A 25,929-nucleotide genomic window follows, 5' to 3' on the forward strand; every position below is an offset into this window, starting at 1 on the left:
CTGCTTGCTCCATGGCCCGAGCCCAGCACCTCCTCAGCGCAGAGGCTGCGGGGGCCTTGGGAGCAGCCTTAGGAGGATCGGGGCTGGGGCTGGGCGGAACCCAGTGGCAGACGCTGCACAGAGGTCCGGGGGGCAACATTCTTTGTTCACTACCAGGAAAAAGACGGAGCAGAAAGAAGATTAAACTCAGAAGCCACAGAATTTACTTTCATATCTCCAAAAGTTGTTTCTATGTCTGACTCAGTAGGAAATCGCAAAGCCTTGACCTTCCCGAGCGCACCGCGTCCACGGCCAGTTCTCGCTGGGCTCCTAGTGTCCATGAAGAAACAACAGCTTCTTCCAGAGAAGCTCGACGCGGAGTAGGGGTCCAGCTGCCCAAGGTCTTCCCGCTGGGCCCCCTGCCTGCAGCCCTGTCCTCCCCAGCTGGCTGCCCCCTCTCCTTCCACGGGTGGGATCTTGGCAGAGGTCTACTCCCGGGCTCTCAGTGTCTGGGAGGCCCGCACGACGGGGGGATGACAGAGGACCGAGACTCAGATCCTGACCACCTGGGCAGCAGTACATGGGCTCCGCCTGCCCTCGGCGCCCGCGGCCCGCCTCCTAAGGTAGAGTCGGCCGAAGGTGCCCCCCACCTGCCCTTTGGTGAGGCGCCCGGGATTCACACAGACGCAGCCAAGGATGTCCTGGGGGAAGGAAAGAAAGACTGTGGGTTTGGAAAGGCCAAAATCATCGGGACTGATGTGAAAAAGCTGGACTCATCTAGCGATTAGACCCTAAAGAGGACTTTATAAAATGGAAACGCAGGCCGACAGAACCATCTAAGTCAAATATGCTAATTTATTATTAGAAAACTCAGAACCTTTTGAGTCTCTGAAACAAAATAAAGAAGATGACTCGGCAGGGTGACAATAAGCTCCCAAACTTGGAGACAAACTTGATCTATTTGTTTCCCAACATGAAAAAAAGTTTACCTCTAGAGGTTGAACTGGCTCTGGTTTGGCAAGAGGGGCTTGATCAGGTGGATTCCCTGTGAGGGACCCGATCCCCGGGCAGGGCCTCAGGCGGCAGAGATGAGAATGACCGAGAGCTGCTTGGAGGTCATCTCAGAATTCAGGAGGGGGGCAGGCAAGCCCAGGGCACCTGAGGTGGCCTCAGGTGCGAACCATGGTTTGAGGGTCTTCCTACCTGTCTCCGGCGCCCCCAGGCTGGGCTGACGGAGTGCCGTGCCCTGGGGCGGGGAGGGCAGCGAGGGGGCGCTGCTCACTTACGCACTTTACTAACATTTGTTTTCTGAGACTGGTTCTGGCGTTTCTGGGAAATGGTGGAGTTCAAACCTACCTTCACAAAGTATCTCAGCTCTGAAGGGGCTATGAAGACATCGGGGGTGACGGGCAGCTGTGCATAGGCATAGAAATTCTCATAGTCAATGGCCATGTCCTCCTGGGGAGGGTAGAGCGGGTAGTAGCTGCAGAGACAGAGAGAGACAGTCAGCGGCAGCTGATTCAGGGACCCCCCTCCCCAGATGGATTTCCTCTATGTCACTGGTTTCCACGGTTTCACAGACCGTCTCTCCCTTTCCTCTGTGTTTAGGGGACAGGACGCAGGCTTGTCATCCCAGGGTGGAGTTCCCTGGTAGTGGCCTGGGAAAGGTGTCGAGGTCAAATCTGTCAGAGCTCCCTGAGCCCTAAGCGCTCCCTTCACGGTCAGCTACTCCGTCGGGCAGGCTCACCTCCGCTGCGTCAGGATGTGCTTCAGTATTCGGCTGAACCTGTCTGAAGTTCCGGAAGAACTAGGAGAGGAAGAAAAGCAAGAAACGGAAAGTGGAACCTTGTTTATCAGTGCCTGTTTCTCCTCGGGAAGGAGTTATTAAACTAGAGAGAAGCGACGCGGCCAAGGCGTGTGACAAGAAGGTACCTCTGGGGAAGTTTAAAGACCTGCCCGCAAATGCTCGGTCTGCTGAGCAGGACACTGGGTTGAGAAGGGAAAGAGCAGGAACCCCTTGCGATCAGGGCCCAGGCAGGCTATCACCAGCTCTGCATCGTGCCAGAGAACGTGGAGTCTGTGCCGGCGCGAGGCCAGCTGTAGCCGGCGTGACCCTTGCTCCTCCAACCGGAGCCAACAAACACACACCCATTCTCGCCTAGGACGCAAACTGCTCCACACTCCTTCCCATCATGGCGATGCGAGCAGTGAACCGCTGAGCCTCAGCTCAACACTTCCGGCTGTGTCTGATCCTCCGCAGGGCTACACACTGTTCTGGAAGGGGGAACACCCTGCGGGGTGAATTCACAGTCACCCTCTACAAGCAGGGACATCTTGTTTAGGTCACAAATGTGGCAAACAAAGAAAAGTAGATGAACTTCTATGACTAGAAGTTAAGTGCAAAGACAGAATGGATGTGGTCCTTCAGGGTCTCAAACACCACAGAAACAAGTGGTAACAGAAACACATGCATCCCACCGCTCCCCTTGGGTGCAGAGAAACTCAGTGACCAAAGGCTTTGGCAGAAAGTGCTGCTCTAGGGGCTGCCCTCTCAACCCTGCCAAGCCGCCCCTTGGCCAAGGACAGGACCAGGATCCAGAGGAACTGCCTGCGGGACCGAAAAACCCTTCTCACCTACTGATCTCCTCAGCCCCCATGTGGAGCAGCAGATCGGTGGATGTCAAGCCAAAGATCGTTCCATTTATGGAGAGCGTGCAGGGCTCGGACACAAACTGCACTCGCTAAAATGAGAAGGGGGGGACAGACGTTTGCACACCAAAGCTAGAAACTTCTTCCCCATGAAAATGGGGGGTCTGCAAGGGCTGGGGGGACCAGTGAAAGGGGGACCAACCCAACGGACAGTAAGTCACACGCCTGCCTGTTACAAAGAGAAGCTTAAGACGCAGGCACGTGTGCCTCAAAGGCGCCCCCGCCCTCTGCTTCCGGGACGAGTTGGGTCGCCTTCGGCACGTTGGACTCTGGCTGCCTGGTCGAGGAGGGGACGCTGGTACCTTTTTGTCCTCCCGAGGCAGGTCGGAGCAGCTGAAGGGCGGCTGTGGGTACACGGGCTCGTGGTGCACGTCTCTCAATGATGGGACGAAGATGAGGTGTGAGCCGGAGCTACTTTGCCAAAAAAAGCATCAGAACAGGAAGGAAAATGAGTGCAGCTGAGTTAGCATAGCTGTGTGACAGACTTAAAGGGTCAGAGCTAGACACAAGAGCCTACTTCCAGGGAAGAAGTTCCGAACGGAGCTCTCCTATGAAGGCGGGGTGCCGTTCCCCGTGGGACACCAGGAACGAGAGACGACCTGTCCTAATTTACACACAACCACCTGGATGGGGCTCATGGCTCTCTCCCAGGACACGCTTTCTCCTGGCTCCGTATGACGTTCTACTCGAGAGAGGAAGAGGACTACTGTTTTGTAGAAAAAGGGGAGAAGAAACGGAGATCTAGGAAAGCAGGAAAGACGAGGATTTGACTGAAAATCCTCAGAGCCAGATCTGAAGCCAAAGTTCTGACTCTTCACACTGTGTGAACAGACGTGGCTTTTAGGCGTCACTAGCCTCCCTGGCTGGGGGCCTCTTCCCTCGGGAGGGACCCGGCAGGCTGAGCAGATCTGGGAGGGGAAGGCACGGCAGGTTCTGGTTCGCCAAGAGCCCGCCCCGCCCACCCCTCCCGCACAGGGAATCAACGCCCTTGGTTTTTCTTTCTCAGCAGCCTGTCTTACAAAGATGAAAGAAATATCTAACTGCAACAGTAAAAGCAGAGATGACAGACATTTCCTTTGATGGAGGCAGGAGAATCTCTAGGGTTACAAGATGTAAGTGAAGAAAAACCCCGTAACTCTAGAAGCCAACCTTTAACCTCTCCAGCCACGCAGAAGAAGAAAGGGGGAAAAAAACCTGTCCTTGGCGGGGTGGGGTCTATTGTAAAGAGGGAAAGTGTTACTTTGGGGCGAGTTTAACAGCCACCAATAGCTCTCACTTCTAGCGCCCTCCCTTGCTTAAGACGCAGTGGCTTCCCAGAGGCAGGTACAGGCACCTGTGCAGGTATAGGGACGTGGCTGCCTCTCACATGGGATAAAGGTGTTGGTGATGGTTGTCACACCTGTCACTTGTTTGTCAGGCCCGCTCAAAGCGTGAAGTGAGGCTTCTGCAGCGGAAATTCAGAATCTTGAGACCAAAGGCACTTTGCGAATTAGCTATAGTCCCTTTGACATTGAAAGTTAAGTCCCTGTAAGTAGCCAAGTCTATGGATTTGGGTGCTGAAGTCTGGCAGACAGGCCGGGGGATGACCCGAAGGGGACAGTCTGTGCTTCAGATCCCCGGGGCTCAGTCCGTAATGGACAGGAAGGCGGAGGCACGGCTGGCCGCCGTTAAGAGATGGACTCGCTCTGCTTCTGTGCAGGCTTTGGCAGAGCAACAGTTAAGGAGGAAGCGGGCCTCTGGCTCAGGGTTATAAGCTGGCTGCAGGGGGAGGGATCCGAGAGAAAATTCCAACTATGCTGAGCATTGCACAACTTCATACATCACGGTGGGGAAGGGCCTTGCAGCCGCTCCCTCCCTCAAGCTCCCCCTCCCTCAAGCACCCCCACCCCCCACCCCGGGCTCTTTCGAGGGGAGGTGCTTCCTCACTGGCTCTGGTTTTCACTGATAAATCAGCTTAATGCTCTGCGTTTCTGACCTCTCAGAATAAAAATAAATTCCCCCCAAAGGAGGGCCATTTTTATACTGTTTTGGGAAGGGTGGGGCAGCCCCTCTCCCCGAGGCACACACTGGCCTCAGATGAAAGTGCCTGGTGGTGCTGGGAGCTCACCCCCAGGGCAACAATGCCTGGTTTGTTCTTTGTTTGTAGCACTGCTGTCAATACCATACGGGGTGAGGAACCCAAAACAGAACCCCATCTCAAATCGAAAAGCACCCAGCCTGCGCAAGGGCACCGCCCCGCAGTCCCTGCCTATCCCAGAGGGGATCTGAGGGCTGATAAAACAGGGACACCAGCCCTGCTCCCGTGTTTCGGGATTTATCTCCTGAGGAGTGCTAGGGGCCTCCAGGTCTGACAAACTCATTCAGGGTCACAACAAACCTGGGAGGCAGAGGGAAGGCACCTATGTTATCTCACTTGGAGGGAGGGAGGGGCAGATCCAGCTGCAAGGCTGTCACCTGCACGATTCATGCCCCCTGACTCTGGGGCAGTTGGGGGTGTTCTTCCCCAGTCCGAGAGGCCTACGACACTGGCCCGTGCTGCTGGTACAAGAAGGTAGAGTTACAGCTAATCAAGCCTGAGATCAGGTCTCCCGGCCAAGGGGCAGAAGATTATACATCTTGTGTTAAAAACCACCTTTGTTACAGACTTACTTTTAAAAGCTTAGCCTCGGGAATGTTTGTTTTTGATGAGCTCAGCTACAGGGAGGCAGATCCCCAGAGGAGGAGATCCACCACCAAGGGCAATTTCTCTCAAACCCTGGCGCTGGAGGGAAGGGACAGGAAGCGGAGGTGTCAGCTTCCTGAAAAACTTTCTACTTCTAGCTTAGACCCTTCCTGGAATAGAGGCTTTTCTCTCAATTTAGAACTGCCCATTTCTCATCACTGCTATGACCTTTCCCAGTCTCGTCCCTAGGGTCTGGGGCAAGCATTCAAGATCCCCACCCTCGTGAGTTTCTACGATGGTTCATACAAGCCGGCGGCGCCCATGAAACGAGGGAAGCACTGACTCGGGGAAGGACTTGGGCTCACCCCAAACTCACTCACACAAGGGATTTTGTGGTGTAAGTCATCAAACACCACCCTGGGAAGATTCCCGTGGAATATGAGTTTATACAAAAGGGAGTGAGAGGAGGAAGGAAGGAAAGAAAGAGCAAGGGAAGAGCGCAAGTCTGTGTAGCCTTTTCAAGTGTGTTTATCTTTGTTTTACAAAGACGCCTCCTCACTCAGCATCTGTGCACTTGAAGTTCAAGGGTTCTATCTGATCTCTGTAGTTCAAAAGGATATAAGGATGGGAACTACCACGACTTTTGAATAGTTTCAGTTTCTTAATGAGAAGCCCTGGAGAAACTTAGGAAGCATAAGGTTCTGCCCAGTATTTTGAACTCTGACCTTCGTGTCCCTTCGATAATCGTTCGTAGACATTGCTTGAAAACTTCTTCAAATGGGCTTGTCAGTAGACAGCTCTGCAAGAAAAGAGGAGACAGGTTTACAGGGGAGACGTTTGGCATTTATTCACTTGTTGAGCGCTTGTCAGATGACCCTGGGGGCCAGCCCCTGAGCAAGGAGCTGAAGGAGTCACAGTGGCCTCTGTGCTCCAGGAGCTGAGTCTAGCTGGGGGCAGGAAGGAGGCGGCGGAGAATCAGTCCTCCTGAAAGTGAGCCGAGGGGACGACTAGGAAGAAGAGGGTTTTGGAATCTTTTCTGTGGCAGGTAAAACCTCCTGAGACAAAGGGAAGAAATGTCCTCAGAAGGGTCATTTGTGTTTTAAGTTCAAAGGATGGCAAGATGATGTGGGTCATGGAGCTGAGGGTAGCAGCCAGGAAGGTACTTTCACAGGCGCACCTCCGGGACCCGCAGGCACCTGCCTCAGCACCAAGGGTCGGTCGCACACCAGGAGGACCGGGACTCGGATATCTGGATCCCCCTCCCCCAGCTTCCAAACAGCTCTGTATTCTGGTGAAATGAAGCCCTCAAATTCAGTACCTTTATTAAAAATGCCCTGTGATAATGCTTTCCTGATCAGCCACACGGATTCATTTAGGTTGTTACAGATGCAGGGTAAACTCAAAGAGACGAAAGTAACGGTGGGGGCTTGACTGAATGTGAGTATCCGGTATCTCCCCCTCCCCACCCCAGTCACTTACCTCTACCTGTTCATGCTTAGCATCCAGGAAAGGTCCAAACTGCAGATAAAGCCGCAGGGGAGAAACAAAGGTACCGAAAGAACAAATCAGAACCACACGTGTGTGTGAGTGCCCTCACATAGCCTCTCCTAGCAGTTGTCTGTCCAGGGTCCATCGTCCCTCCAAGGCCACCTGTACAGCCTGGGCCAGGCAGCAGCTGGGGCAGGGGCACCCAGCTAGTATCACAGGCAGAAGGACCTGACGCCTGGATGCTAGCTGTTTTGCCTCCTACAATACCGGGCTTTTTCCTTTCTCAACCCAGCAAGGGAAATCTACCTCCATGCAGTTGTATTGTGAGTTTTCAGAAGAGGTGAGCTCACAAACTGGAGTAAGAGACAGAGGTGGGGATACTGTAAAGTCAAGGCAGGGCGGCAAAACAGCTCGGGCTTTTGGATTAATTCCACGCACACCTCACCTCGCCAAAGGTGTAGGCTGAGCACTAAAAAATATTTTTAAAAAGGAGGAGAGTCCCACACTCATCCTAAAAATTTAGAACCTCATCAGACCTTTTTCTAAGACCGACCCCCCAGTTTTCCCACTGGTGCCTCCCCGGGTGAAGCTGTCCCAGGAGGGCCTCCTACCAGGATGCAGACGTCGGGCTGGTCACGGTTGATGATGGTGATCAGGTCGAGCAGGGGGTCAAATGTGATGCTGTCAGATGTGGTGTATGGCCCACAGGCCACCAGGACCATGATTTGCTCAGAATCTAAGAAAGAAAAGATTGTTAAGATGCTGATGAGAGGACGCTGGGATGGTGGGAGAAAGGACAATTAGGGAAAGATGCCACGGGACTCAATTCACTGAGAGTCTCCTTACGTGTGCAACTCCAGGAATCCAGGAGGAGCAAGACCTCATCCTGCCCTCAAAGAACCCTCCATTGCTGGCAGAGACAGGTAAGTATGCAAACAACTAGAACTCGATAGATATTTACCAGCAGCGCACGAGTCATGGTAGGGAAGTGGGCATCTGGAGAGACTTGATCAAAGTACCATTTGCTTACATGGTTTTCCTCCCAACATTTACTTTGTGGGGTGGGGTGGGTTGGGGGTTTGGTAAAATACATATAACACAAAACTTACCATCTTAACCTTTGTTTTTGGCTGCGCTGAGAGGCTTGCGGGATCTTAGTTCCCCAGCCAGGGATTGAACCCATGCCCTTGACAGTGAAAGAGCGAATCCTAACCACTGGACTTCCAGGGGATTCCCTCTGATCTTAAGTAAACATTTCAGTGGTATTAAGTAAATTCATAATGGTGTGTAGTTATCACCACCACCCCTCTCCACAACTCTTTCTATCTCGTAAAACCGAAACTCTGTTCCCGTTCAACACCAACTCCTGCTCCCCCGGCCCCCACCCTCCCACTGTCTGTCTCTATGATTCTGACGACTCTAGGAACCTCGTCTGAGGGGAATCTTGTGGTATTTGCCTTTTTGCGACTTTGCTTACGCTTGTAAGTAGGGTGTGCCGGAAGCCAGGGCAAGGCAGGGGCCCGGATGGCCGAGATTTGAGTGCTCGGTGTGAGGGACCATCTGCTGGTGAGTGCAGCTGGAGAATCTGGTACCTCGAGGAGTCCACAATGACAGGCTGGGGTGCAAGGCTTGGGACGGGAGACTCTTGTGTGATGGGGTGCAGGGCCATTGCTTTGGGGCACCCTTTTCCTCACAGCGTCTGCTTTCCTTGTGGAGAATCAGCCTTGTCCTCCATAAGCGCCCCCCTCCACCAGGGGGGGCTGTAAATTAGGTGCACTGTCCTCCCCTAGCCAAGGAGCAGGTACGCGACCCAGCTTAAGCCATTCACACTCTCCTCTGGATTCTGGAATCTCAAGGTGAACTACCCAAGGACAGAAAAAGATTGGCGCTGACCCACCCCAGCAGAGATGCCTGGAAGGGACAGCGGGGGACTCCCTGCTACCTGGACACCTCGAGTTACTAAGCCCTAATCCGTGTTGTAAGCCTGTTCCAGCCACCTGTCCAGTCTGTGAGCTACCTGGATTTCCCCTAACAAATTCTCTTTTTATTAAGTTAGTCTGAACCTGGTTCTGTAGCTTACAACAACAAAACCCAAAGATCCCTGACCTCTTTTTTTTTCCTTTTTTTAATTAATTAATTTTATTTTTGGCTACTTTGGGTCTTTGTTGGCCACGTTGCGGCGAGCGGGGGCTACTCTTCGTTGCGGTGCGTGGGCTTCTCATTGCGGTGGCTTCTCTTGTTGCAGAGCATAGGCTCTAGGTGCACAGGCTTCAGTAGTTGTGGCGCACGGGCTCCAGAGTGCAGGCTCAGTAGTTGTGGCGCATGGCCTTAGTTGCTCCACAGCATGTGGGATCTTCCCGGACCAGGGCTCGAACCCGTGTCCCCTTCATCGGCAGGTGGATTCTTAAACACTGCGCCACCAGGGAAGTCCCCCTGACCTCTTAACAGGCAGTTTCATTAGTTTCCTATGGCTGCTGTAACAAATTACCACAAGCTTCGTGGCTTAAAACAATACACATTTATCATCTTACAGTCCTAGAGGTCAGAAGTCCTAAAATCAAGGGGTGGGCAGGGCTGCATTCCTTCTGGAGGCTCTGAGGGGAATCTGTTTTCTTGCACTCTCCAGTTTCCAGAGGCTGCCTGCAGTCCGTGGCTCATGGCCCCTCCCCCACCTTCGAAGCCAGCGGCCTAACATTTCTAATCTTTGTGACTCTCACCCTCCTGCCCTCCCTTATCAGGACCCCTGTGATTACACTGAGCTCACCTAGACAATCCCCATCTCGAGAGCCTTAACTCAGTCACACCTGCAAAGTCCCCTTTGCCATATAAAGTAATACGTTCAGGAGTATATTCCAGGAATGAGGACCATTATTCACCTACCAGAGTGGCAACAACTCAACTGAGACAGAGAATTCAAGGGGAAGCGTAACACTCGCCACACCCAGCAGTGCTGTGCTGCTGCTGGGGACAAAGCTAATGGTTCTGAGGAGCCTACAGGAGACGTCAATCCCAGGTAAACGGTGAGTGCCAGGAGGGCCAGGCTCACGTCCTATTCTGTGTGTCCACACCCAGGGTGCTGTGAGCCCAGACGCTGCTCACAAACTGTCTGTTAACAACCTACTCAACTGCTTCCAAAGGCTTCCCTGGCACAGCTCAGGCTCTGGGCATTTCAGCCCTGTCTGTTTTCTTCGTTACCTGAAGTCGATCCAGTACCAGCACTCTTGCTTCCATAAACACTTATTTTCTGAGCGAATGTGCAATGTCATAAACTCCTAGATTTCGTTCCTGATTCCAGGCTGCCACTAAGAATGACCTCACACGATATTAACGTGGAGGGGGTGTTGACAATGTGCTAGTGTCAGCCATCTCCCTGCTAATCCTCAGCAGTCTTCTGCTTTGCTTACAAAAATGCTTGGAATTGTTCTGAAGCAAAGTTTATTAAAATGTTCGTCTTTTCCCATCTAGGTTAGTGACCAAATAACTCTAGGCTTTCTGAGAAATTTGCCTAATTTTTAAATACATTTTTTATTTTGGAATAACTTTAGAATTGTAGAAAAGTTCCAAACATAGTCCAGAGTTCCCATATGTACACCTTTCACCCAGCATCCGCTAATGTTAATGCTAGCATCTTATATAACTATGGTACATTTGTTGAAACTAAGGAATTAATGCTGGTATATTACTGCTAACTCCTGACTTTATTTAAATGTCACTAGTTTTCCCATTAATGTCCCCTTTCTCTTCCAGGATCTAGTCCAGGGTATCACATGGCATTTACAGAAATTCTTTTAAAAATGGCTGCTCTTTAAAAAAATTTTTTAAATTTAAATAAATAAATAAATAGCTGTTCTTTTCCCTTTTCAAAGCTACCTTCAAATACCTGTTAAACATTAGTCTTTAAACGACAGTCCTTGTGGAGTCAGAGCACAGGCGATAACGCTGACAAAGCCATGTAGGCCCAGACCCCTGGCCTTCCACAAAGGGCCAGTGAACCCACCAATTCACAGTCGCCCTTGGAGCTCCGGCATGGTGCTCTCAAACAGCTCGTGTAGCTTCCCTGGGGCCTGAGGAACTGCGCTCCTGTACCCTTGTCCACCACCCTCCACCCGTACTGTTAGCAAAATAATGTTTGAAGCAAAGTTTACCTCCATCCTCTTCAGTGGGCTGATGGAACGGAAGTGGCACGCCCTTCAAACAGGAGAGAAGCTACGGTGAGGTTTTGCCCCCGGCACTGTCTTTGGTCAGGAATGCGGTGGGCACTGAATGGTGGTGTGTTTGCGGGTGTCTTGCCCCTTGGAGCTAAAAGCCTACAGAGTTGATGGTCCTGCCATTTTTCTTTACCGAGTGGCAAAGAAACCTGGGTAGCACAAGGTCACGGCTAAACTCATAAAACACCCAGCAAAAAGCAGGAGCAAAACAGGTGCCTGTAGGATCAAGGTCCTGCTGGGCGAGGACGGGTCCTGCTACTTCTCCTCGCATCCTCTGGAAATCTGTGGAGGATTGTTGCTAGAGCAGGGACTGCTAAGCTACGGGCTATGGGGCAAATCTGGCTACCGCCTGTTTTTGTAAGTAAACTTTTACTAGCACACAGCACACTCGTTGGTTTACGGGTTGCCTATGGCTGCCTTTGTGCTACGATGGCAGAGCTGACATTGTGACAGAGACCATACGGCCTGCAAGAGCCTGAAATATTTACTGTCTGGCCCTTTAGGGGAACAGTTTGCGAGGCCCTGACCTAGAGGTAAGTCCCACTCTATAGACAGAGAATCGAGAAGCAAATAACTGGGCCCTTACAAAGGACGGGCTCTAGGACAGACAGAACTGCATACACTGCCTGCAGCAAACCGGGGGGGAGCGGGGGGACACCGGTACCTCGTAGAGTCTGGTGGCAACAAGTTTTCTACCAGTGGTGTTGATTCCTTCCATAACCACAACCTGAAAGACAGGCAGCAGACAGGCTTGCATCACAGGGGAGATGAACGGGAGGTCTGGAATAAGTTATACTCTGATAGAGTTAAAAGTATTGTCCAGGACTTCCCTGGTGGTGCAGTGGTTAAGAATCCACCTGCCAATGCAAGGGACACGGGTTCGAGCCCTGGTCTGGGAGGATCCCACATGCCGCGGAGCAACTAAGCCCGTGCACCACAACTACTGAGCCTGTACTCTAGAGCCCGCAAGCCAAAACTACTGAGCCCGCACACCTCAACTACTGAGACCGCGTGCCGCAACTACTGAAGCCCGCATGCCTAGAGCCCGTGCTCCGCAGCAAGAGAAGCCCCCGCAATGAGAAGCCCGCGCACCACAAGGAAGAGTAGCCCCTGCTCGCCGCAACTAGAGAAAGCCCACACGCAGCAACGAAGACCCAACGTAGCCAGAAAAAAAAGAAGTATTGTCCAGCTACTCTCATTCTGTAATTGTAAACTTGGGGGTATTTTTCTAGAAAACAAACCAAGGGGGTTATGTTGGCGTAATAATAATTGTACTTTACATGGGTGACCTCATTTTACCTCTCCTGTGAGGTAGGAATTATCATCCCCATTTCACAGGCAAGGACACTCTGGTTTTGAGAGGTTAGTAATATCTCTGTAATCACCCGCCTTGTGGGGTGGAACTGGGGTTTGAACCTGGCAGCAGATCCCAGAGCTAAGGTCCGAGCATATGGGGGAAGGTTGAAATCCCTACACTGGTGTCCCCTCTTGGGCCTGAGCTCCAGCTACATCTCACGGCATCAGACGTCAAAAGCGAGGGGCAGCTGGCCAGTGACGAAACGCTCACTCTTGGAGCCACAGCGCTCTACACACACTACGGAGCAAACAAGCACGCCCATGCCCAGTGGGAGACGCCCCTGATCTCACCTGTCCAGGAAACAGAGAATACTCTTTGAGCTCAGATAGATCCACTGGAATCTGAGCGCCTGAGGAATGCTCCCGATCTCCCTCAAGAATCACCGACTTGTGGTTCAGCTTCCCGTTGCTGTCACAGCCAATCTGGCCCAGCAGGGTGACGGGCTCCTGCCGAAGGTACACATAAGAATGACAGTCTTTGGGACAGGAGCTCAAAATCTGGTCAACGTAATGAAGAGGGACACAGACCTTTTCAAAACAACAACACACGTTTTTTTTTGTCGGGGCATCATTTTGAGCCTGAGGTGACCACAAACATCATCACTGGCTCCTTGGGGTGGAAGGACCCTTAAAAGGCATCTAGTCTGCCCACCACCTAATGCTTGAGCCCCTCTAAGTGGCTGCCTGAGCCAGAGCATCTCTAGTTAAGGGGAACTTGCCCCCTTGCCACCCCCAGCAGCCCATGCACCGCACCCCTGGATAACCGTTAACAAAAGCTCTCATTTACTGAGCTCACTAAACAGCAGGCACCGTTCTAAAGGCTTACGTGTATTAACTCATTTAATCCTCACAACAACCGAAGGTGGATGCTATTACTGCATCCATATTACAGATGAGAAAAACCAGTAACAGAAAGGTTAGATAATTTAGTCAAGGTCAAACAGTGGGAGAAGCCTGGGTTTGAAGCCCAGAAGTTCGGCTCCAGGGCCATATCCTGAACCACACACCAGAGTGCCTCTTAACAGGAAGTTCTTCGTTAAACTGAGCTGAAATTTCCCTCTCTGTGGCTTCCTCTATCCTGTTCCCACTCCCGGGGGCAAACTGAGGAAGTCTAATCTTTCCCCACGAGATCGTACATCCCAGCCTCCCCTCCACTACTTCCTCCCAAATTCCCCCAAAACTTCCTTATATGACATGGTTTTGCCTATCTTCCCCAACTGGCCATTCTTCTCTGAATGCAAACACATGACAGAGGTACCATAAAGAATCTTTGAGAACACATCTCCCCTTAAAGTACGTTCTAGAGAGAAAGCACTGGTGCACGTGCCAGATTAAACTAGGACATAAAGACACGACTGGCAACACTTGGTCCCTAATGACAGAGGCCAGAGAAGGGGAGAGACTGTGAGTCACCGTTTCTGGAGATCCTCACCTTGCTGCTGTCCTCATATCCTGATACTTGAATGCTTGAATCCCTCAATCTTTGTTTACATGCAAGACTCTAATACAAGTGCAAAGGAAATGATTTTCTCTGGTCACAAAACCAGAGAGCACTTATAACCCATTTTACCAAATTCATCCCAGATAGATGTTCTAACTAGAAGGTAGACGATCAGTGAAAAGGAAGCAGGAGGCTGCTTTTTCATCGATTTAAAAAAACAATATCATTCAGGAAAGATTATTAGAATAACTCTTACTTGTGCTGTGACTAGAACAGGAGTAAAAGCCTCAATCTTGTAATGCTCCTTGAGCTCACTGCCAAGTTCTTCTATCTTACAGGTCAGAACTGAAATCCCAGAGGGCAGAAAGTGTGTTTAAGACATTTTACTTGCCAAGAAGAGAAAACATAGCACCTTGTAAAACATTAAAGTCGGTCATTTTACAGAAGCAGGAAGGGTGCCTAGGACACCGGCCAGTTCGTAACTTTCTGAAGGCCGAGCCAATTTCCCGATGTTGGGCTGCTGAGCCCGGCCTTCCATTTGGCCACAGGGGGTCACGCGGCACAATCCCAGAGTCAGTCTGGCTCCCACCCTAGCCTTCCTCTCACTCAGGTCGTCAGGGAGGTTTAGAGGAAGCCAAGCCCAACCTGGAAAGCCTTCCATTCTTCACAAGGAAGAAGCCATAAATGTCTTTGCTTCCTTTAACACTTTAATTGGCTTTCTTTACACAGTTCAAGTGGTTGTTACTGGGAAATGGTTATGTGCTTTCTCTTTAGCAAAGTGACGTGATTTGGGAGAATTATTGAGAGTTATCATCTCATATCCTGTTACTAATAGGGGCACCCGGAGGACATCTATCAAAGGCAACCTTGAAACTTGTTCTACCAGCCTAGCTGAAGCTTTGTTACTGACTCGAGACCCTTCCGGGTGTTTTTATATCCTCCAGAATTTCAAAGAGAAAAACAATTACCTTCTCGAATGTCTGGGAGCTTCTGAAACATGGATTTGTAGCTCCCAGTTAGTGGCTCTGGATACCCCAAGACCTTCACGCTGATGTTACTGGCTCCTTCTCTCCCGGACCAAGACATCACCTGTGCTGAGCCAAAGGAGGTAACCACTTCTCCTCGGTTACTTCTCGAGCTGTATTTCTGAGAGGGAGTAGCACTAATTGGAAGCAAAAGACATTAGTGTTAGTGTGTTCATACCTAAAAGGAGAGAGGAATAGGATGAGGCTACCTCTTGAAAATGGAGATTTGGAGGAACGTCAGGCTGGCCTCACATTTTATAAATCTAATCAGCTTAATGGGGTTGGACATTCTGGACCTTTAAGGAATTTCAGGAACGAGGGGGTTGAGGAATACCAAACGTGTTCAGAGGAGTTTAGATGCAAGGACACATTTTAAAAGGTCTTCTCCTGGCTTAAAACTAAACAAAGTAAAACAAAACCCAAACTCTGAATTGATGAAAAAGCAAGTTCCGAGTACTATTTTCTTCTTATGAATTTTCAGCATTTGTTAGAACATCATCAGAGCCTGGAACTGTGGATAAGCCAAAAGTTGCCGTGCATACACCTAAGACCTCACGACACAGTTCAAGGTAGAAACAGCAATGAAGTGAAGTTAAATGAAATGAATCAGCTTTCCCCAGTGTCTCTGCAGGTGGACGCGTAACGAGTTCTGTCAGCTGGTGAACAAACACTCCCATTCTCCGAGTCTCAACGGACAAGTTCTCGTATTTCCACTCACTGACTGATAAATTCCACCTCCAAGGACACACGGGTATTGCTGATCTGCTTAGAGGACAGCGAGGTCTTCTAACCCTTTGGTCATGAACACGGCGTAGAGAGAGGTCCAATTAAAACAGGCTTCATTTAATGTTCCGAAACTCTGCAGGAACAAGTTCTATGGGGGCACTGTTGCAATGGGTGCTACCAGTTCCTCCTTCCCAGGGAGGCTACAGAAAGCGAGCTTCATGAATTATCTCTATCTCCAATGCTGCCTCTACCTGAATAATTTAGAAGTTACTTTCATAAATTACAAAGCCAGTTTCTAATGTCAGCTTGCATTAAAAAATGGCGTGCATTAAAAAATGACTAGGCAGCACATCGCCGACTGCTCCGAGCTCCTCCCTGTGAAGCTCCATGGGGTGGGCGTTACAGCCGGCCCTTTAATGCAGGGAGTCGCTCACAGGGCGTCAGCTGTAGACAGATCTACGAGTTGCAAAGCCTTGCTTGTTGAGAGGATAGAACTGCTGTCATGGTGCCAGCACCTATGAGAACCATCTCTGTACACCACACCAACCATCTCTGTGCATCCAAAGATGCCCTTCTAAGTCTGGAAAGCTCACTTCGGAAGCCCGTTTGAGAACTCCCGAAAGCAGGAGTGGACCACACTAAAGTCAAATCGTCCCTCAGAATCCAACCACCGTTCAGCTTGAATGACGGCTATCACCTCCTTTCTTTTCTTTTTTTAATATTTTTTGGCCATGACGCGTGGCTTGCGGGATCTTAGTTCCCCGACCAGGGATTGAACCCAGGACCACGGCAGTGAAAGCACCGGGTCCTAACCACTGGACCGCCAGGGAATTCCCTATCATCTCCTTTCTAATGTGACAGGGCTAGAAAGTCTTAAGCTCTGCTCCGTCTAGAAGAAGTGACTCCTAGCAGCCAAGTGTTTCCCTAACTGGTTAACATTACTGTTCCTTTGCCTCATCCTGATGTGGCAGCGCCTTTCTCCTCCTCAGTAGAGCTCTCATCTATGGAATTCTCTCACATAAGACATGTCATTTATGGATTTCCAAAAGTCACATGTGATCTTTGTGGATTTATGTGCAGAGGTGGCAGCAGGGATAAAATACCAATTAAGCTGGTGTAGATTCACAGTGACAAGAAAACTCTCAGAAACTAACTGTAACCCGAGTGAGGGACAAAGAACAGGTTACGCAACATTATGAACAAAGATACGTGCTTTTCTTTTTTAAAAATAAATACTTCAGATTAAAAAAAAAACCCAACAACACACGAACTAACAGAAGCAGGTGGAAACCTATTTGCCTCTACTGGCAAGACTCAAAGGCCTCCCAACTTCTGAATAGACAGGTTGTTTTCAGTAGAAGGTATCAGTTCCTGATCTAGGAAATGAGCCACAGAAAAGCAGGTAGAAAGTGAGTTCCCTTAATTACCGTAAGAAACAGTAATTTTCCACACAGGACAAGAGAGCAGGGAGGGCAGAGAGCCATAGGCTTTCCAGCCAGCTCACTGCAGAGGTAACAGTCCACTCATATTCATTAAGCCATGCTGTAGTGTCAGCCGCCACTAGAAACCAGAGAAAGGGAAGGGCAGGCCTGCTGTTGGGCAGCTGAATTAATTATGAGCCATACCTTGGAGAGAAACTTGATGGTGACAGGAGCTGATGGGGGCTTCGAGTAGACACACTCCTTTTTGTGAGGGGGGTTTCCGGAGTGGTGATAGCTCGCTTCTGAGAACCCTAGAAACAAAAGAGGAAAAGAGCCCAGTCACTCTAGATCCAGGCTGCTAATTAAGTGTACAGTTCCTTAGGAAGAAAGGGAGAACGGTGCCCGAATGAAGGGCACAGATAGGATAGGGTTGGTTTTCTTCTTAAGGCCCCATTTTTCAAGTATAATCTCAGAGAGAAATCCTCGTCAACTGTAACCCAGTATTCATCAGTATCATGTCTCCATTTGGGAGGCAATTATGAAACAAATGCCAACATTCCCCAAAAAGGATTGCCAAGCAGGCGATCTGTCCTCTCAAATCACTCGCATGTTCACTTTCCTTCCCCACCTCTCTTTGCTTTACAACAGCTGTGAGTTTTGCTATGCATACGGTTCTGACCTGCGTGGACACATTTTCCTGACAAGGGATGGGACCATGTTACTATTTATTTTGGCAAAGTCTACCACGCATTTTCAAAATTAAAGAAGGGAGTGACTCCAGGCAGATAACGAGTGAGCTCATACTTGGAGAGGACTTAGCAAATGCCTCACTGATGGTCACTTCTGTTTTCTGGGTTTTGCTCATCAAGAATCCAGAGATACCCAGAGCAGAGGGTGAAACCCCCAAATCCCGAGATCCATTGCTCCCCAGAGTCTGGGACGACCAACTGTGGCTGAGGAATGACAAAATCCTTGCCTGGACGGCAACCAGGCGGCCAGCTAGTCTGCAGACATTCCCCTATCCTTGGGCTCCTCCTGGCTGCAGGTTTAAGTTATGCCACCAAAGCTGCCTACAGGGGTGACGACGAACAGATGGGAGAGAAAGGATTCAAAACCACCATTAAGGAGCTGGAATGGAAACTAGATTTTAAAAAGACCCTTATGCTACCACCCTTATACAAGAGCCATTTAAAAATATTCCTTCCTAGGGCTTCCCAGGTGGCGCAGTGGTTGAGAGTCCGCCTGCTGATGCAGGGGACACGGGTTTGTGCCCCGGTCTGGGAGGATCCCACATGCCGCGGAGCGGCTGGGCCCGTGAGCCATGGCCGCTGGGCCTGCACGTCCGGAGCCTGTGCTCCGCAACGGGAGAGGCTGCAACAGTGAGAGGCGTGCCGCAAAAAATAAATAAATAAATAATAAAAATATTCCTTCCTAGTATTTCAATATTTTTCCAATTAAAAAAATCCTAATAGTTGTAATCTTATTTTGAATATGAACCTTCACTTAAGTAATACATACACTTAATTTTTTGCTCTATATTAATTATGAGCATTTTCCCACATTGTCACAATCTTCATCCTTTTTAGTAGCTGTGTTGATTGAACTGATATACAATAATTTACTTAACTACTTCTCTATTTCTGGGTGCATTTGTAATTTCTGGTGACTATAAATAATGCTGAGATGCCCATTTTCACACACACAGCTTTTCCTAGAATTTGGATTTGTCTTTTTGTTTTGTTTTTTTTTTGCGGTACGCGGGCCTCTCACTGTTGTGGCCTCTCCCGTTGCGGAGCACAGGCTCCGTACGCGCAGGCTCAACAGCCATGGTTCACGGGCCCAGCTGCTCCGCGGCATGTGGGATCTTCCTGGACCGGGGCACGAACCCGTGTCCCCTGCATCGGCACGCGGACTCTCAACCACTGCGCCACCAGGGAAGCCCTGGATTATTTTTTTAGGGGAGACTCTTACTAGGGACGATTATTGGGCCATAGGATGGTAAAGATTTTATGGTTTTGATATATTTTCTCAAACTATTTCCCCCAAAGACCCTTCAATATACAGTGGGCTACAGAACTCTAGGTCTCCCAGGACATGGACAGAGGATGGGACTCTGGGAGAGAGCAGAGCCTCGCGGCTCTCATCCTCAGACCTTGCGGTGAAACCTGATTGTGTCAGCAAACCAGCTCCAGCTACGCTCCTTGGGGGTGCGCTCCCTCTAACCAAGCTCAGGAGACTCACTAATACTACGTGCCAGTTCATTCACCTGTAATGAGAAATACCGAGGGACCACGGTCTCACATCCTGGGGTGAGCATATCCTCACACCACACAGGAACCCAAATTGTAGCCAAGGATGCCAGCTTATTCACTTATTAGAATCATAATGCCGACATCATGGGAACTTCAAATCCTCAGGCGAATGCATCTCTCCCTGGCAGGAAGGACATGTGGAGAGCCAAGATTTATGGTGAGCATGGGAGCAAAAGTGTAGCTGTCAATTGCACAAGCCAAATATTTAATGGTGACAAGCTAAGACCACTGACATATTCACCTCTGTAACAGGGGCACCGCTGCCCCTAAGATCTGACACGGGCACTGTTTGGGTGGGAAAGGCCAAGGCTTGGCTCTGACTCTGTCATCATGCTGCCACTGATGTCTGACAGTTTCTGTGTGATGGGCACTGTTCTAAGCATTTTTCCTGTTTCTAGCCCAGCCCCATTCTGCCTCTCCTCTGAGCTTCAGACACATATTTCAAATGGTTTGCTCATTTCAACCCAACTCTCTCAGCTCTGATTCCAGGGTCACAAATTTTAATCCGTGACTGAGCCTCTTAGGTACTTTTGTAGCAGGAATGGGGTGTCCTTGATATGGTATTTCAGCCATCAGAAGGGTGTATACGTCAACAGTAAATTAAGTAAATTGGCATCTGACTTATGCATCAGTCTACTGAGAGCTGAATTACCATGAGTCAGTCCTGCAGAACACTGTGAACATTTTCGCTTTCTTGCTCTGGACAGGCGCACCTAAACTATTCACCTCCTTTCTTACAATGTAATTTACTTTGAAAGATTAAGGCTTACTCCCTGGTTAAGGATTTCCACAAACATATTTTCTATAAAGAGTAACTACTATTGATATTACTGAATACATTGCTTTGGGCTTGGCGCTTTACACATTCATTTAATTTTCAAACCCTCTGAGATAGGAGATATTATCGGCGCTGGCTGCCAGCTTCTTGAGGGCAGAGCACACCCAAACCTGTTTCATTCACCAGTTCACCCAGTGCCTGGCATATAGTAGCTGCTCAATAAGTGAATGAATGGATCCTGATTTTAAAGGAAAGGAAAAGGCAGCTCAGAGAGATAAAAGCAACTCACTCAAGGTCACCGAGGTCTCTGACTCAGGCATGGAGGGCAATGCTTTTCCACTGCCCTACTCCACCTCTCACACTGGGGTCCAACACCCAAGTCGGATCATTCAGTTACAGTCCACTTGATACAAAATTAGGCAACCATTAAAAAAGAGTAATTATGGAGAAATTGCATTTATAAAAATTTTATGATATGATAACTGAAGAAAGCAGGACAACCATGTGTCCACGAGGACTGCCATCATGCATAAACATCTATGCATGTGATCGGAAAGGAAGATGCATAAGTGGAAGTAGAGCAGGAAACTGTATGAGTGGTGAATTTTCTCCCTTAGAACTTCAAACGCTGTGCTGATATTTTTAGACTAAAGAAAAAAATGCTATGTGTAGAATGCAATTTCCAAACACGGCACACGCACCTTAGAGGGTGTGGTGTAAGCATTCAAGAGGGTCTCCTCTTCCTCCTCCACTTCAATTCTGAGAACACTGGTTAAGAGAAACAATAAACTTCCACCCAAAATCTAAGGCAAGGGTTGATCAAAAAAGAAACCTGAGTATTAGTTACATTTGTTGCTTGTTTCTAAAATTATACATGCAACAGATAACAATAATGCAGTGACAACAATAACGATAGACAAATGATGAAATACAATATGTGGTTTGATGCAAAGGCCTTGATCAGAAAAGGATACAGCTCTTGTATGGAAACGATGTCTCTGGCTCCCGCGTGCCCACTGTCCTTGGAGGCACTGAGCCTGGCTTTGGACAATCTTTTGCTCAGAAACTGAGGAAGAAAAGATAATGAATATATTATTCCATAGTCAGGTAATAGAGGAGGCGTTCCCCACAGCCATGAGGTAATAATGGGCATTTGAAACATAATCAAAGATATAAAATTCCTCAAAGGAAGAATGCAGAAGATGCATGATAGACCAAAAATTAAAGACTTTACCTGTGACTGTTTCCCTTCAACACATAACAGTTCTAATATTAACACCAATTATTTGTTGAAGACAGTTTTAGGTGATTTACATCCATTCTTATTTCATTCAATAACCATAAAAAGTACAGAGCAAGAGAACCACTGAGAGGAGAGGAAACTGAGGCTCGGAGCCATTAGGTTAGTTGGTCCAAGCTCACACTGGGACTGAAATCCAGGCCCGACTCCAAAGCCCACACTCTTCTCAATACAGTGCACTGTCTCCCGACTGAGTAGACACGGAGAGTTACGTTATCAGTTTGCCTACAGTTTGTTCTTTTTTCTTCTCTTTTCTTTTTTTTTTAGTTTGTTCTTACCTCATGCTCAAAAGAGTTTAGGGTCTCTGAGGTGAGGCAGTCTTTACGTGTGCTGGTGCAGAAGGCTATAAGCTCGCCAGCCATTCCCTCCTCATTCTGTCCATACAGAACACACAGCTCTATCACTGCAGGGGGAAATTAGACATGTAAGAACTTAGTTCATTGCTTGCAGCTTTCATCTTGAAAAGTGAAAATAATCCTCTACTTAAATTCAATCAAAATTTATTCAGCACCTACTAGGGACAGGCACTGTTCGAGGCCCAAGGACACAGCAGTGAACAAAAAGAGACGCACCCTTGTCCTTAACGCAGCTCACTATGGAGGGGAAACAGAAAACAAATAAGTAGGGCTTCCCTGGTGGCTCAGTTGTTGGGAATCTGCCTGCCAATGCAGGGGACATGAGTTCGAGCCCTGGTCTGGGAAGATCCCACATGCCACGGAGCAACTAAGACCGTGTAACACAACTACTGAGCCCGCGTGCCACAACTACTGAGCCTGCACTCTAGAGCCCGCGCGCCACAACTACTGACCCCACATGCCAGAACTACTGAAGCCCGCGCGCCTAGAGCCCCTGCTCCTCAACAAGAGAAGCCACCACAATGAGAAGTCCGTGTACCGCAACTAGAGAAAGCCCGCGTTCAGCAACAAAGACCCAATGCAGCCAAAAATAAATAATTTTAAAAAAATGAAAAAATAAAACAAATAAGTAAAAGACATACGTTAGACAATTAAATGTGCTTTGTAGGAAAATAAAGCTTGGACAGGGGTGGGGGAGTGGGGGGAGGGGCTGGCAATTAAAAAAAAATTTTTTTCCCTGCGCCACCAGGGAAGCCCTGGGCTGGCAATTTTAAACCCAGTGATTAGGGAAGGCTTCATTGAGGAGGTGACTTTTTTTTTTTTTTTTTTGCGGTACGCAGGCCTCTCATTGTTGGGGCCTCTCCCATAGCGGAGCACAGGCTCCGGACGCGCAGGCTCAGCGGCCATGGCTCACGGGCCCAGCTGCTCCGCAGCATGTGGGATCTTCCCGGACCAGGGCACGAACCCGTGTCCCCTGCATCGGCAGGCGGACTCTCAACCACTGCGCCACCAGGGAAGCCCGAGGAGGTGACATTTGAGTAAGGACTTGAAGGAAGTAAAGGAGCGAGTCAGACAGTGTTGAGGGGAAGAGTTTTCAGGCAAAGATCCTGAGGGAGAAGCAAGATCGGTAAGGCCTCTGGGGCTGGGATGCACTGAGGAAGGAGGCGACAGAAGATGAGTTGAAAGGGTGAAGGGGGTGCAGACCGTTGGCCACTGTAATTATTGAGCAAGCCAAGAAATCACCAGAGGGTTTGAACAGAGCAGTAACACGATCTGACTTCCACTCAACAGGGTCACCCTGGCTGCTGTGTTAAGCAGACTGAAGGGGACAAGGGCAGAATCAGGGGGACCAATTAAGAGAACCATGGCAAAGTCCAGGTGAGAGATGATGGTGGCTTGGATCAAGGTGGTGGCAGTGGACGAGGGGGAGAAGTGGTTGGACTCTAGGTGGGAAACGCTTTGAAGGTAAAGCCAGTGGGATTTGCTGACTGGATATGGGGTGTGAAGAGAGAAAGGCGACAAGGATGATGCTGTGGGTTTAGCCTGAGCACCTGGAAGGGGGCAGTTAACTGAGCTGGGGAGACAGCAGGAGGAACTATGAGGAGAGGAAGCAGGAGCTTAGCTTTAGACACGTGGAGTTTACATGCCAATGAGACATCCAGCTGGAGACATCTAGGAGGCAGACCAGCCCGCAGATCAGGCAAAAGGTCTGGGCTGAGATATAATTTGGAAGTCATCAGCAAACACATGAATGTAAACCCAGGAGACCAGGTGAGATCACCAAGAAGCCGAGCGCATCTCGGGGCTCAGGATGCGGGTGAATCCGCAAAGGCTGAGAGGAGGTGACACGCATGGTAGAGAACACCTGGGAGGAGCATCCAAGCAGCTATGAGAAAAAACGTGTTTTAAAGGAGAGGACATGATAAATGGCATCAAATGCTGCTATTCATCCAAACGAAGACTGAAAATGCATCCCTGGCTTTAGGTGAAGGTCGTCGGTGACCTTGAGAGGAGCAATTTCAGTGAAGTGGTGGGGATGAAAAAGCTGACTGAAGTGGGCTTAAAGAGGAAAAATTTGAAGAACAGGTAATCCTGAGGAGGAGGTTTGTTGTAATTGGGAGAAGATAACTGGAGTGGGAAGGCGGGACAATGGAGTATTTAAACGGAGGGAGTCTAAGAGTCACATTCCTAGGCTATTAGGGAAAAAAACCTTATAGAGAGAAAAACGGAAAATAAGGGGAGAATTATTAGAGTGATGTCCTTGAGGAGGAGAAGGAATGGGATTTAGGACTCAAGTGGAGCATGTGGCTTTTGCCAGGAATATGGAGAATTTATTTACTGTAATGGGAGGAGGCAAGGAATATGGCACAGACACAGGTCAGTGGGAAGAAGTAATGGGGGTAGCTTAAAGAAGTTTTCTAATTCCTTCTATTCTTCTCAGCAAAACAGGAAGTAAGTTCGTCGGCTGAGAGTGAGAGTGGGACAGAAGGTCGTTAAAGGCGCGGCAGGTGACGAATAATCATAGGAGACTCAGGGTGAACAGACCAGGGAAATATGGTATGACTGTCAGGCAATATTAAAGTCCCAGCGAGGTTAGCAATTACGAATTCCAAGTCTAGAATTCCAACAGCACTGCCAATGTAGTCCTACATGAGATGGAAGCCTTTATAAATTCTCTTGTTTCGATTTCAGGCTCACCAAATAAATTTCTGACTATGATTGGCTTTCTCATTCAAGTCTCCTGTTAGGAAGAGAATGCCCTGGAGATAAAAACTTGGAGTATTCTGGTCTCTCATAAATTACCACGTTTGCATCCTGGTTTTATATATTAAAAAAGTTCAATATGCTGATGAATGATTAAGGCAGGTGCACAATCACCCTGCTTCTAAAACTGAGACTGTCCACACCTCCAAAGACTTTGCTTCCAACAACTCCTTACACTGCCCCAGACCCTGACCGATACGATGGACCAATACAACGCAGCACCAGACTCGGGCACAGGAGACCTGGTTCACAGACCAGCTCAGGCAATTAACTCTCCTTATTTGTTTCTCCATCTGTAAACAGCTGAGAAGCTCCTTAAAGTTCCTTCCAAAGCTAAAATTCAATTTTAGGAACCCACCTCAAGGGACTCATATTTGCACAGACCACCAACAGTTTTGATGAGAAGTGATGCTTCAGCAGAAGTTTAGGTGTAGGCTGGAAAGGGAGGAGCCAGGAATAAAAAGCTACTTTTCAAAACCCCAACATCTCTTGCTTTGTTATTGAGCTTTAAGCATTTTCCAAACTCGGTGAGACTGCGCCGATTTAAAATCGCTCTTCATATTCTTATTTTTGATTTGGGAATCCACGCAGTACCCTGTGAGCGTTTCACAGTCCTCACATCCCAAATCTCAATACTCAGTTTAACTCATCTCACAAACACGGAGAAGCCCCATCTAGGGGAGGTGAACCTCGGAACCGAGCGGGAGCGTGAACCTGGGCTGGGGTCCAGGGAGGGGGCAAGGGACTCACACTTCTCAACCACAGCCTCCTCGCATTCTAGGCCGAAGATCTCCAACTCCTCCACCAAGAGCTGGGCGGACACGGCCATGATGACCCAGGAGGAGGGCCGGGGCCGGGCCCACCCAGCTCCGACCTGACGCCAAGAAACCCACAGGCGTGGAGATCGATGAACAGGACGAGCTCCCTCTGATCCTTTCACCCTCCGAGGGACCGAGACGGAGAGTGACCAAATGGCCCAAGACCTCAGGCCGTCGGAAGGCCCCAGCCGTCAGTCACGGAGAAACACGTTTTCTTTTTCTTGAAGCCCCCAAACGCCTGAAGGAAGAGAGCAGAAATCTTGAGAAGTCGTTCTCCTGGGGAGAACGTCCAGCTTCCTAAAAGCCACCACTGAACATCTCAAGACGGGATTAGAGCTGAGCAGCCCGGAAAAACCCGCCAAATGCTTTGTATGCCGCCCGCATGCGCGAGACCCGGGTTCAACCCCACCCCTTCCCCTCTGCTTCCTGTTCCCAGTTCCCGGACTATACGCGCGCACGCGCATCCGAGGGCGCGTGCGCACAAACGCATGCGCGCCCGCTCGCGCGCCCGCGCCTGGCGGTCGGCCCGCCCTACGGCGGCTGCGCAGTTATCCCCAGCCGGGCGCGAAAGCAAGGCCTGGGCGCAC

The 25,929-nt window shown here is 49.5% G+C and overlaps 1 protein-coding gene across 4 annotated transcripts; it reads right to left on the reverse strand.

Annotated features, from left to right (window-relative positions):
* Window positions 1–180: 180 nt before the first annotated feature.
* On the reverse strand, window positions 181–25,725 carry POLA2 (DNA polymerase alpha 2, accessory subunit). Of its 4 annotated transcripts, none has more exons than XM_060158692.1 (18): window positions 25,275–25,725; window positions 21,080–21,171; window positions 20,807–20,864; window positions 19,282–19,448; window positions 17,220–17,326; window positions 14,812–15,005; window positions 14,100–14,188; window positions 12,694–12,849; window positions 11,711–11,773; window positions 10,984–11,026; window positions 7,450–7,574; window positions 6,830–6,868; window positions 6,076–6,149; window positions 2,991–3,099; window positions 2,614–2,720; window positions 1,727–1,786; window positions 1,336–1,462; window positions 181–680 (listed from the first exon to the last, which is right to left on the reverse strand). In XM_060158692.1, the coding sequence occupies exons 4-18, from the start codon at window positions 19,330–19,332 to the stop codon at window positions 531–533; spliced, it is 1,494 nt and encodes a 497-aa protein (XP_060014675.1). In that variant the 5' UTR covers window positions 19,333–19,448; window positions 20,807–20,864; window positions 21,080–21,171; window positions 25,275–25,725; the 3' UTR covers window positions 181–530. The 4 variants fall into 4 exon arrangements, 3 of the variants coding, with proteins under 3 accessions (XP_060014675.1, XP_060014673.1, XP_060014674.1); XM_060158690.1 differs by lacking the exon at window positions 19,282–19,448 and adding an exon at window positions 21,684–21,808; XM_060158691.1 differs by lacking the exons at window positions 11,711–11,773; window positions 19,282–19,448 and adding an exon at window positions 21,684–21,808.
* Between the last annotated feature and the right edge of the window lie 204 nt (window positions 25,726–25,929).

Source organism: Lagenorhynchus albirostris, chromosome 9 (genome assembly GCF_949774975.1).
Source record: "Lagenorhynchus albirostris chromosome 9, mLagAlb1.1, whole genome shotgun sequence".
Classification (NCBI taxonomy): domain Eukaryota; kingdom Metazoa; phylum Chordata; class Mammalia; order Artiodactyla; family Delphinidae; genus Lagenorhynchus; species Lagenorhynchus albirostris.

Coding starts and splice junctions, on each gene's coding strand:
- POLA2 (XM_060158690.1), bottom strand. CDS start 25,353: ATGGCCGTGTCCGCCCAGCTCTTGGTGGAGGAGTTGGAGATCTTCGGC. Junction 21,172..21,683: donor TAAACTCTTTTGAGCATGAG/GTAAGAACAAAC, acceptor TTTCTTCCTCAG/TTTCTGAGCAAAAGATTGTC. Junction 681..1,335: donor AGCTGAGATACTTTGTGAAG/GTAGGTTTGAAC, acceptor TCCTTCCCCCAG/GACATCCTTGGCTGCGTCTG.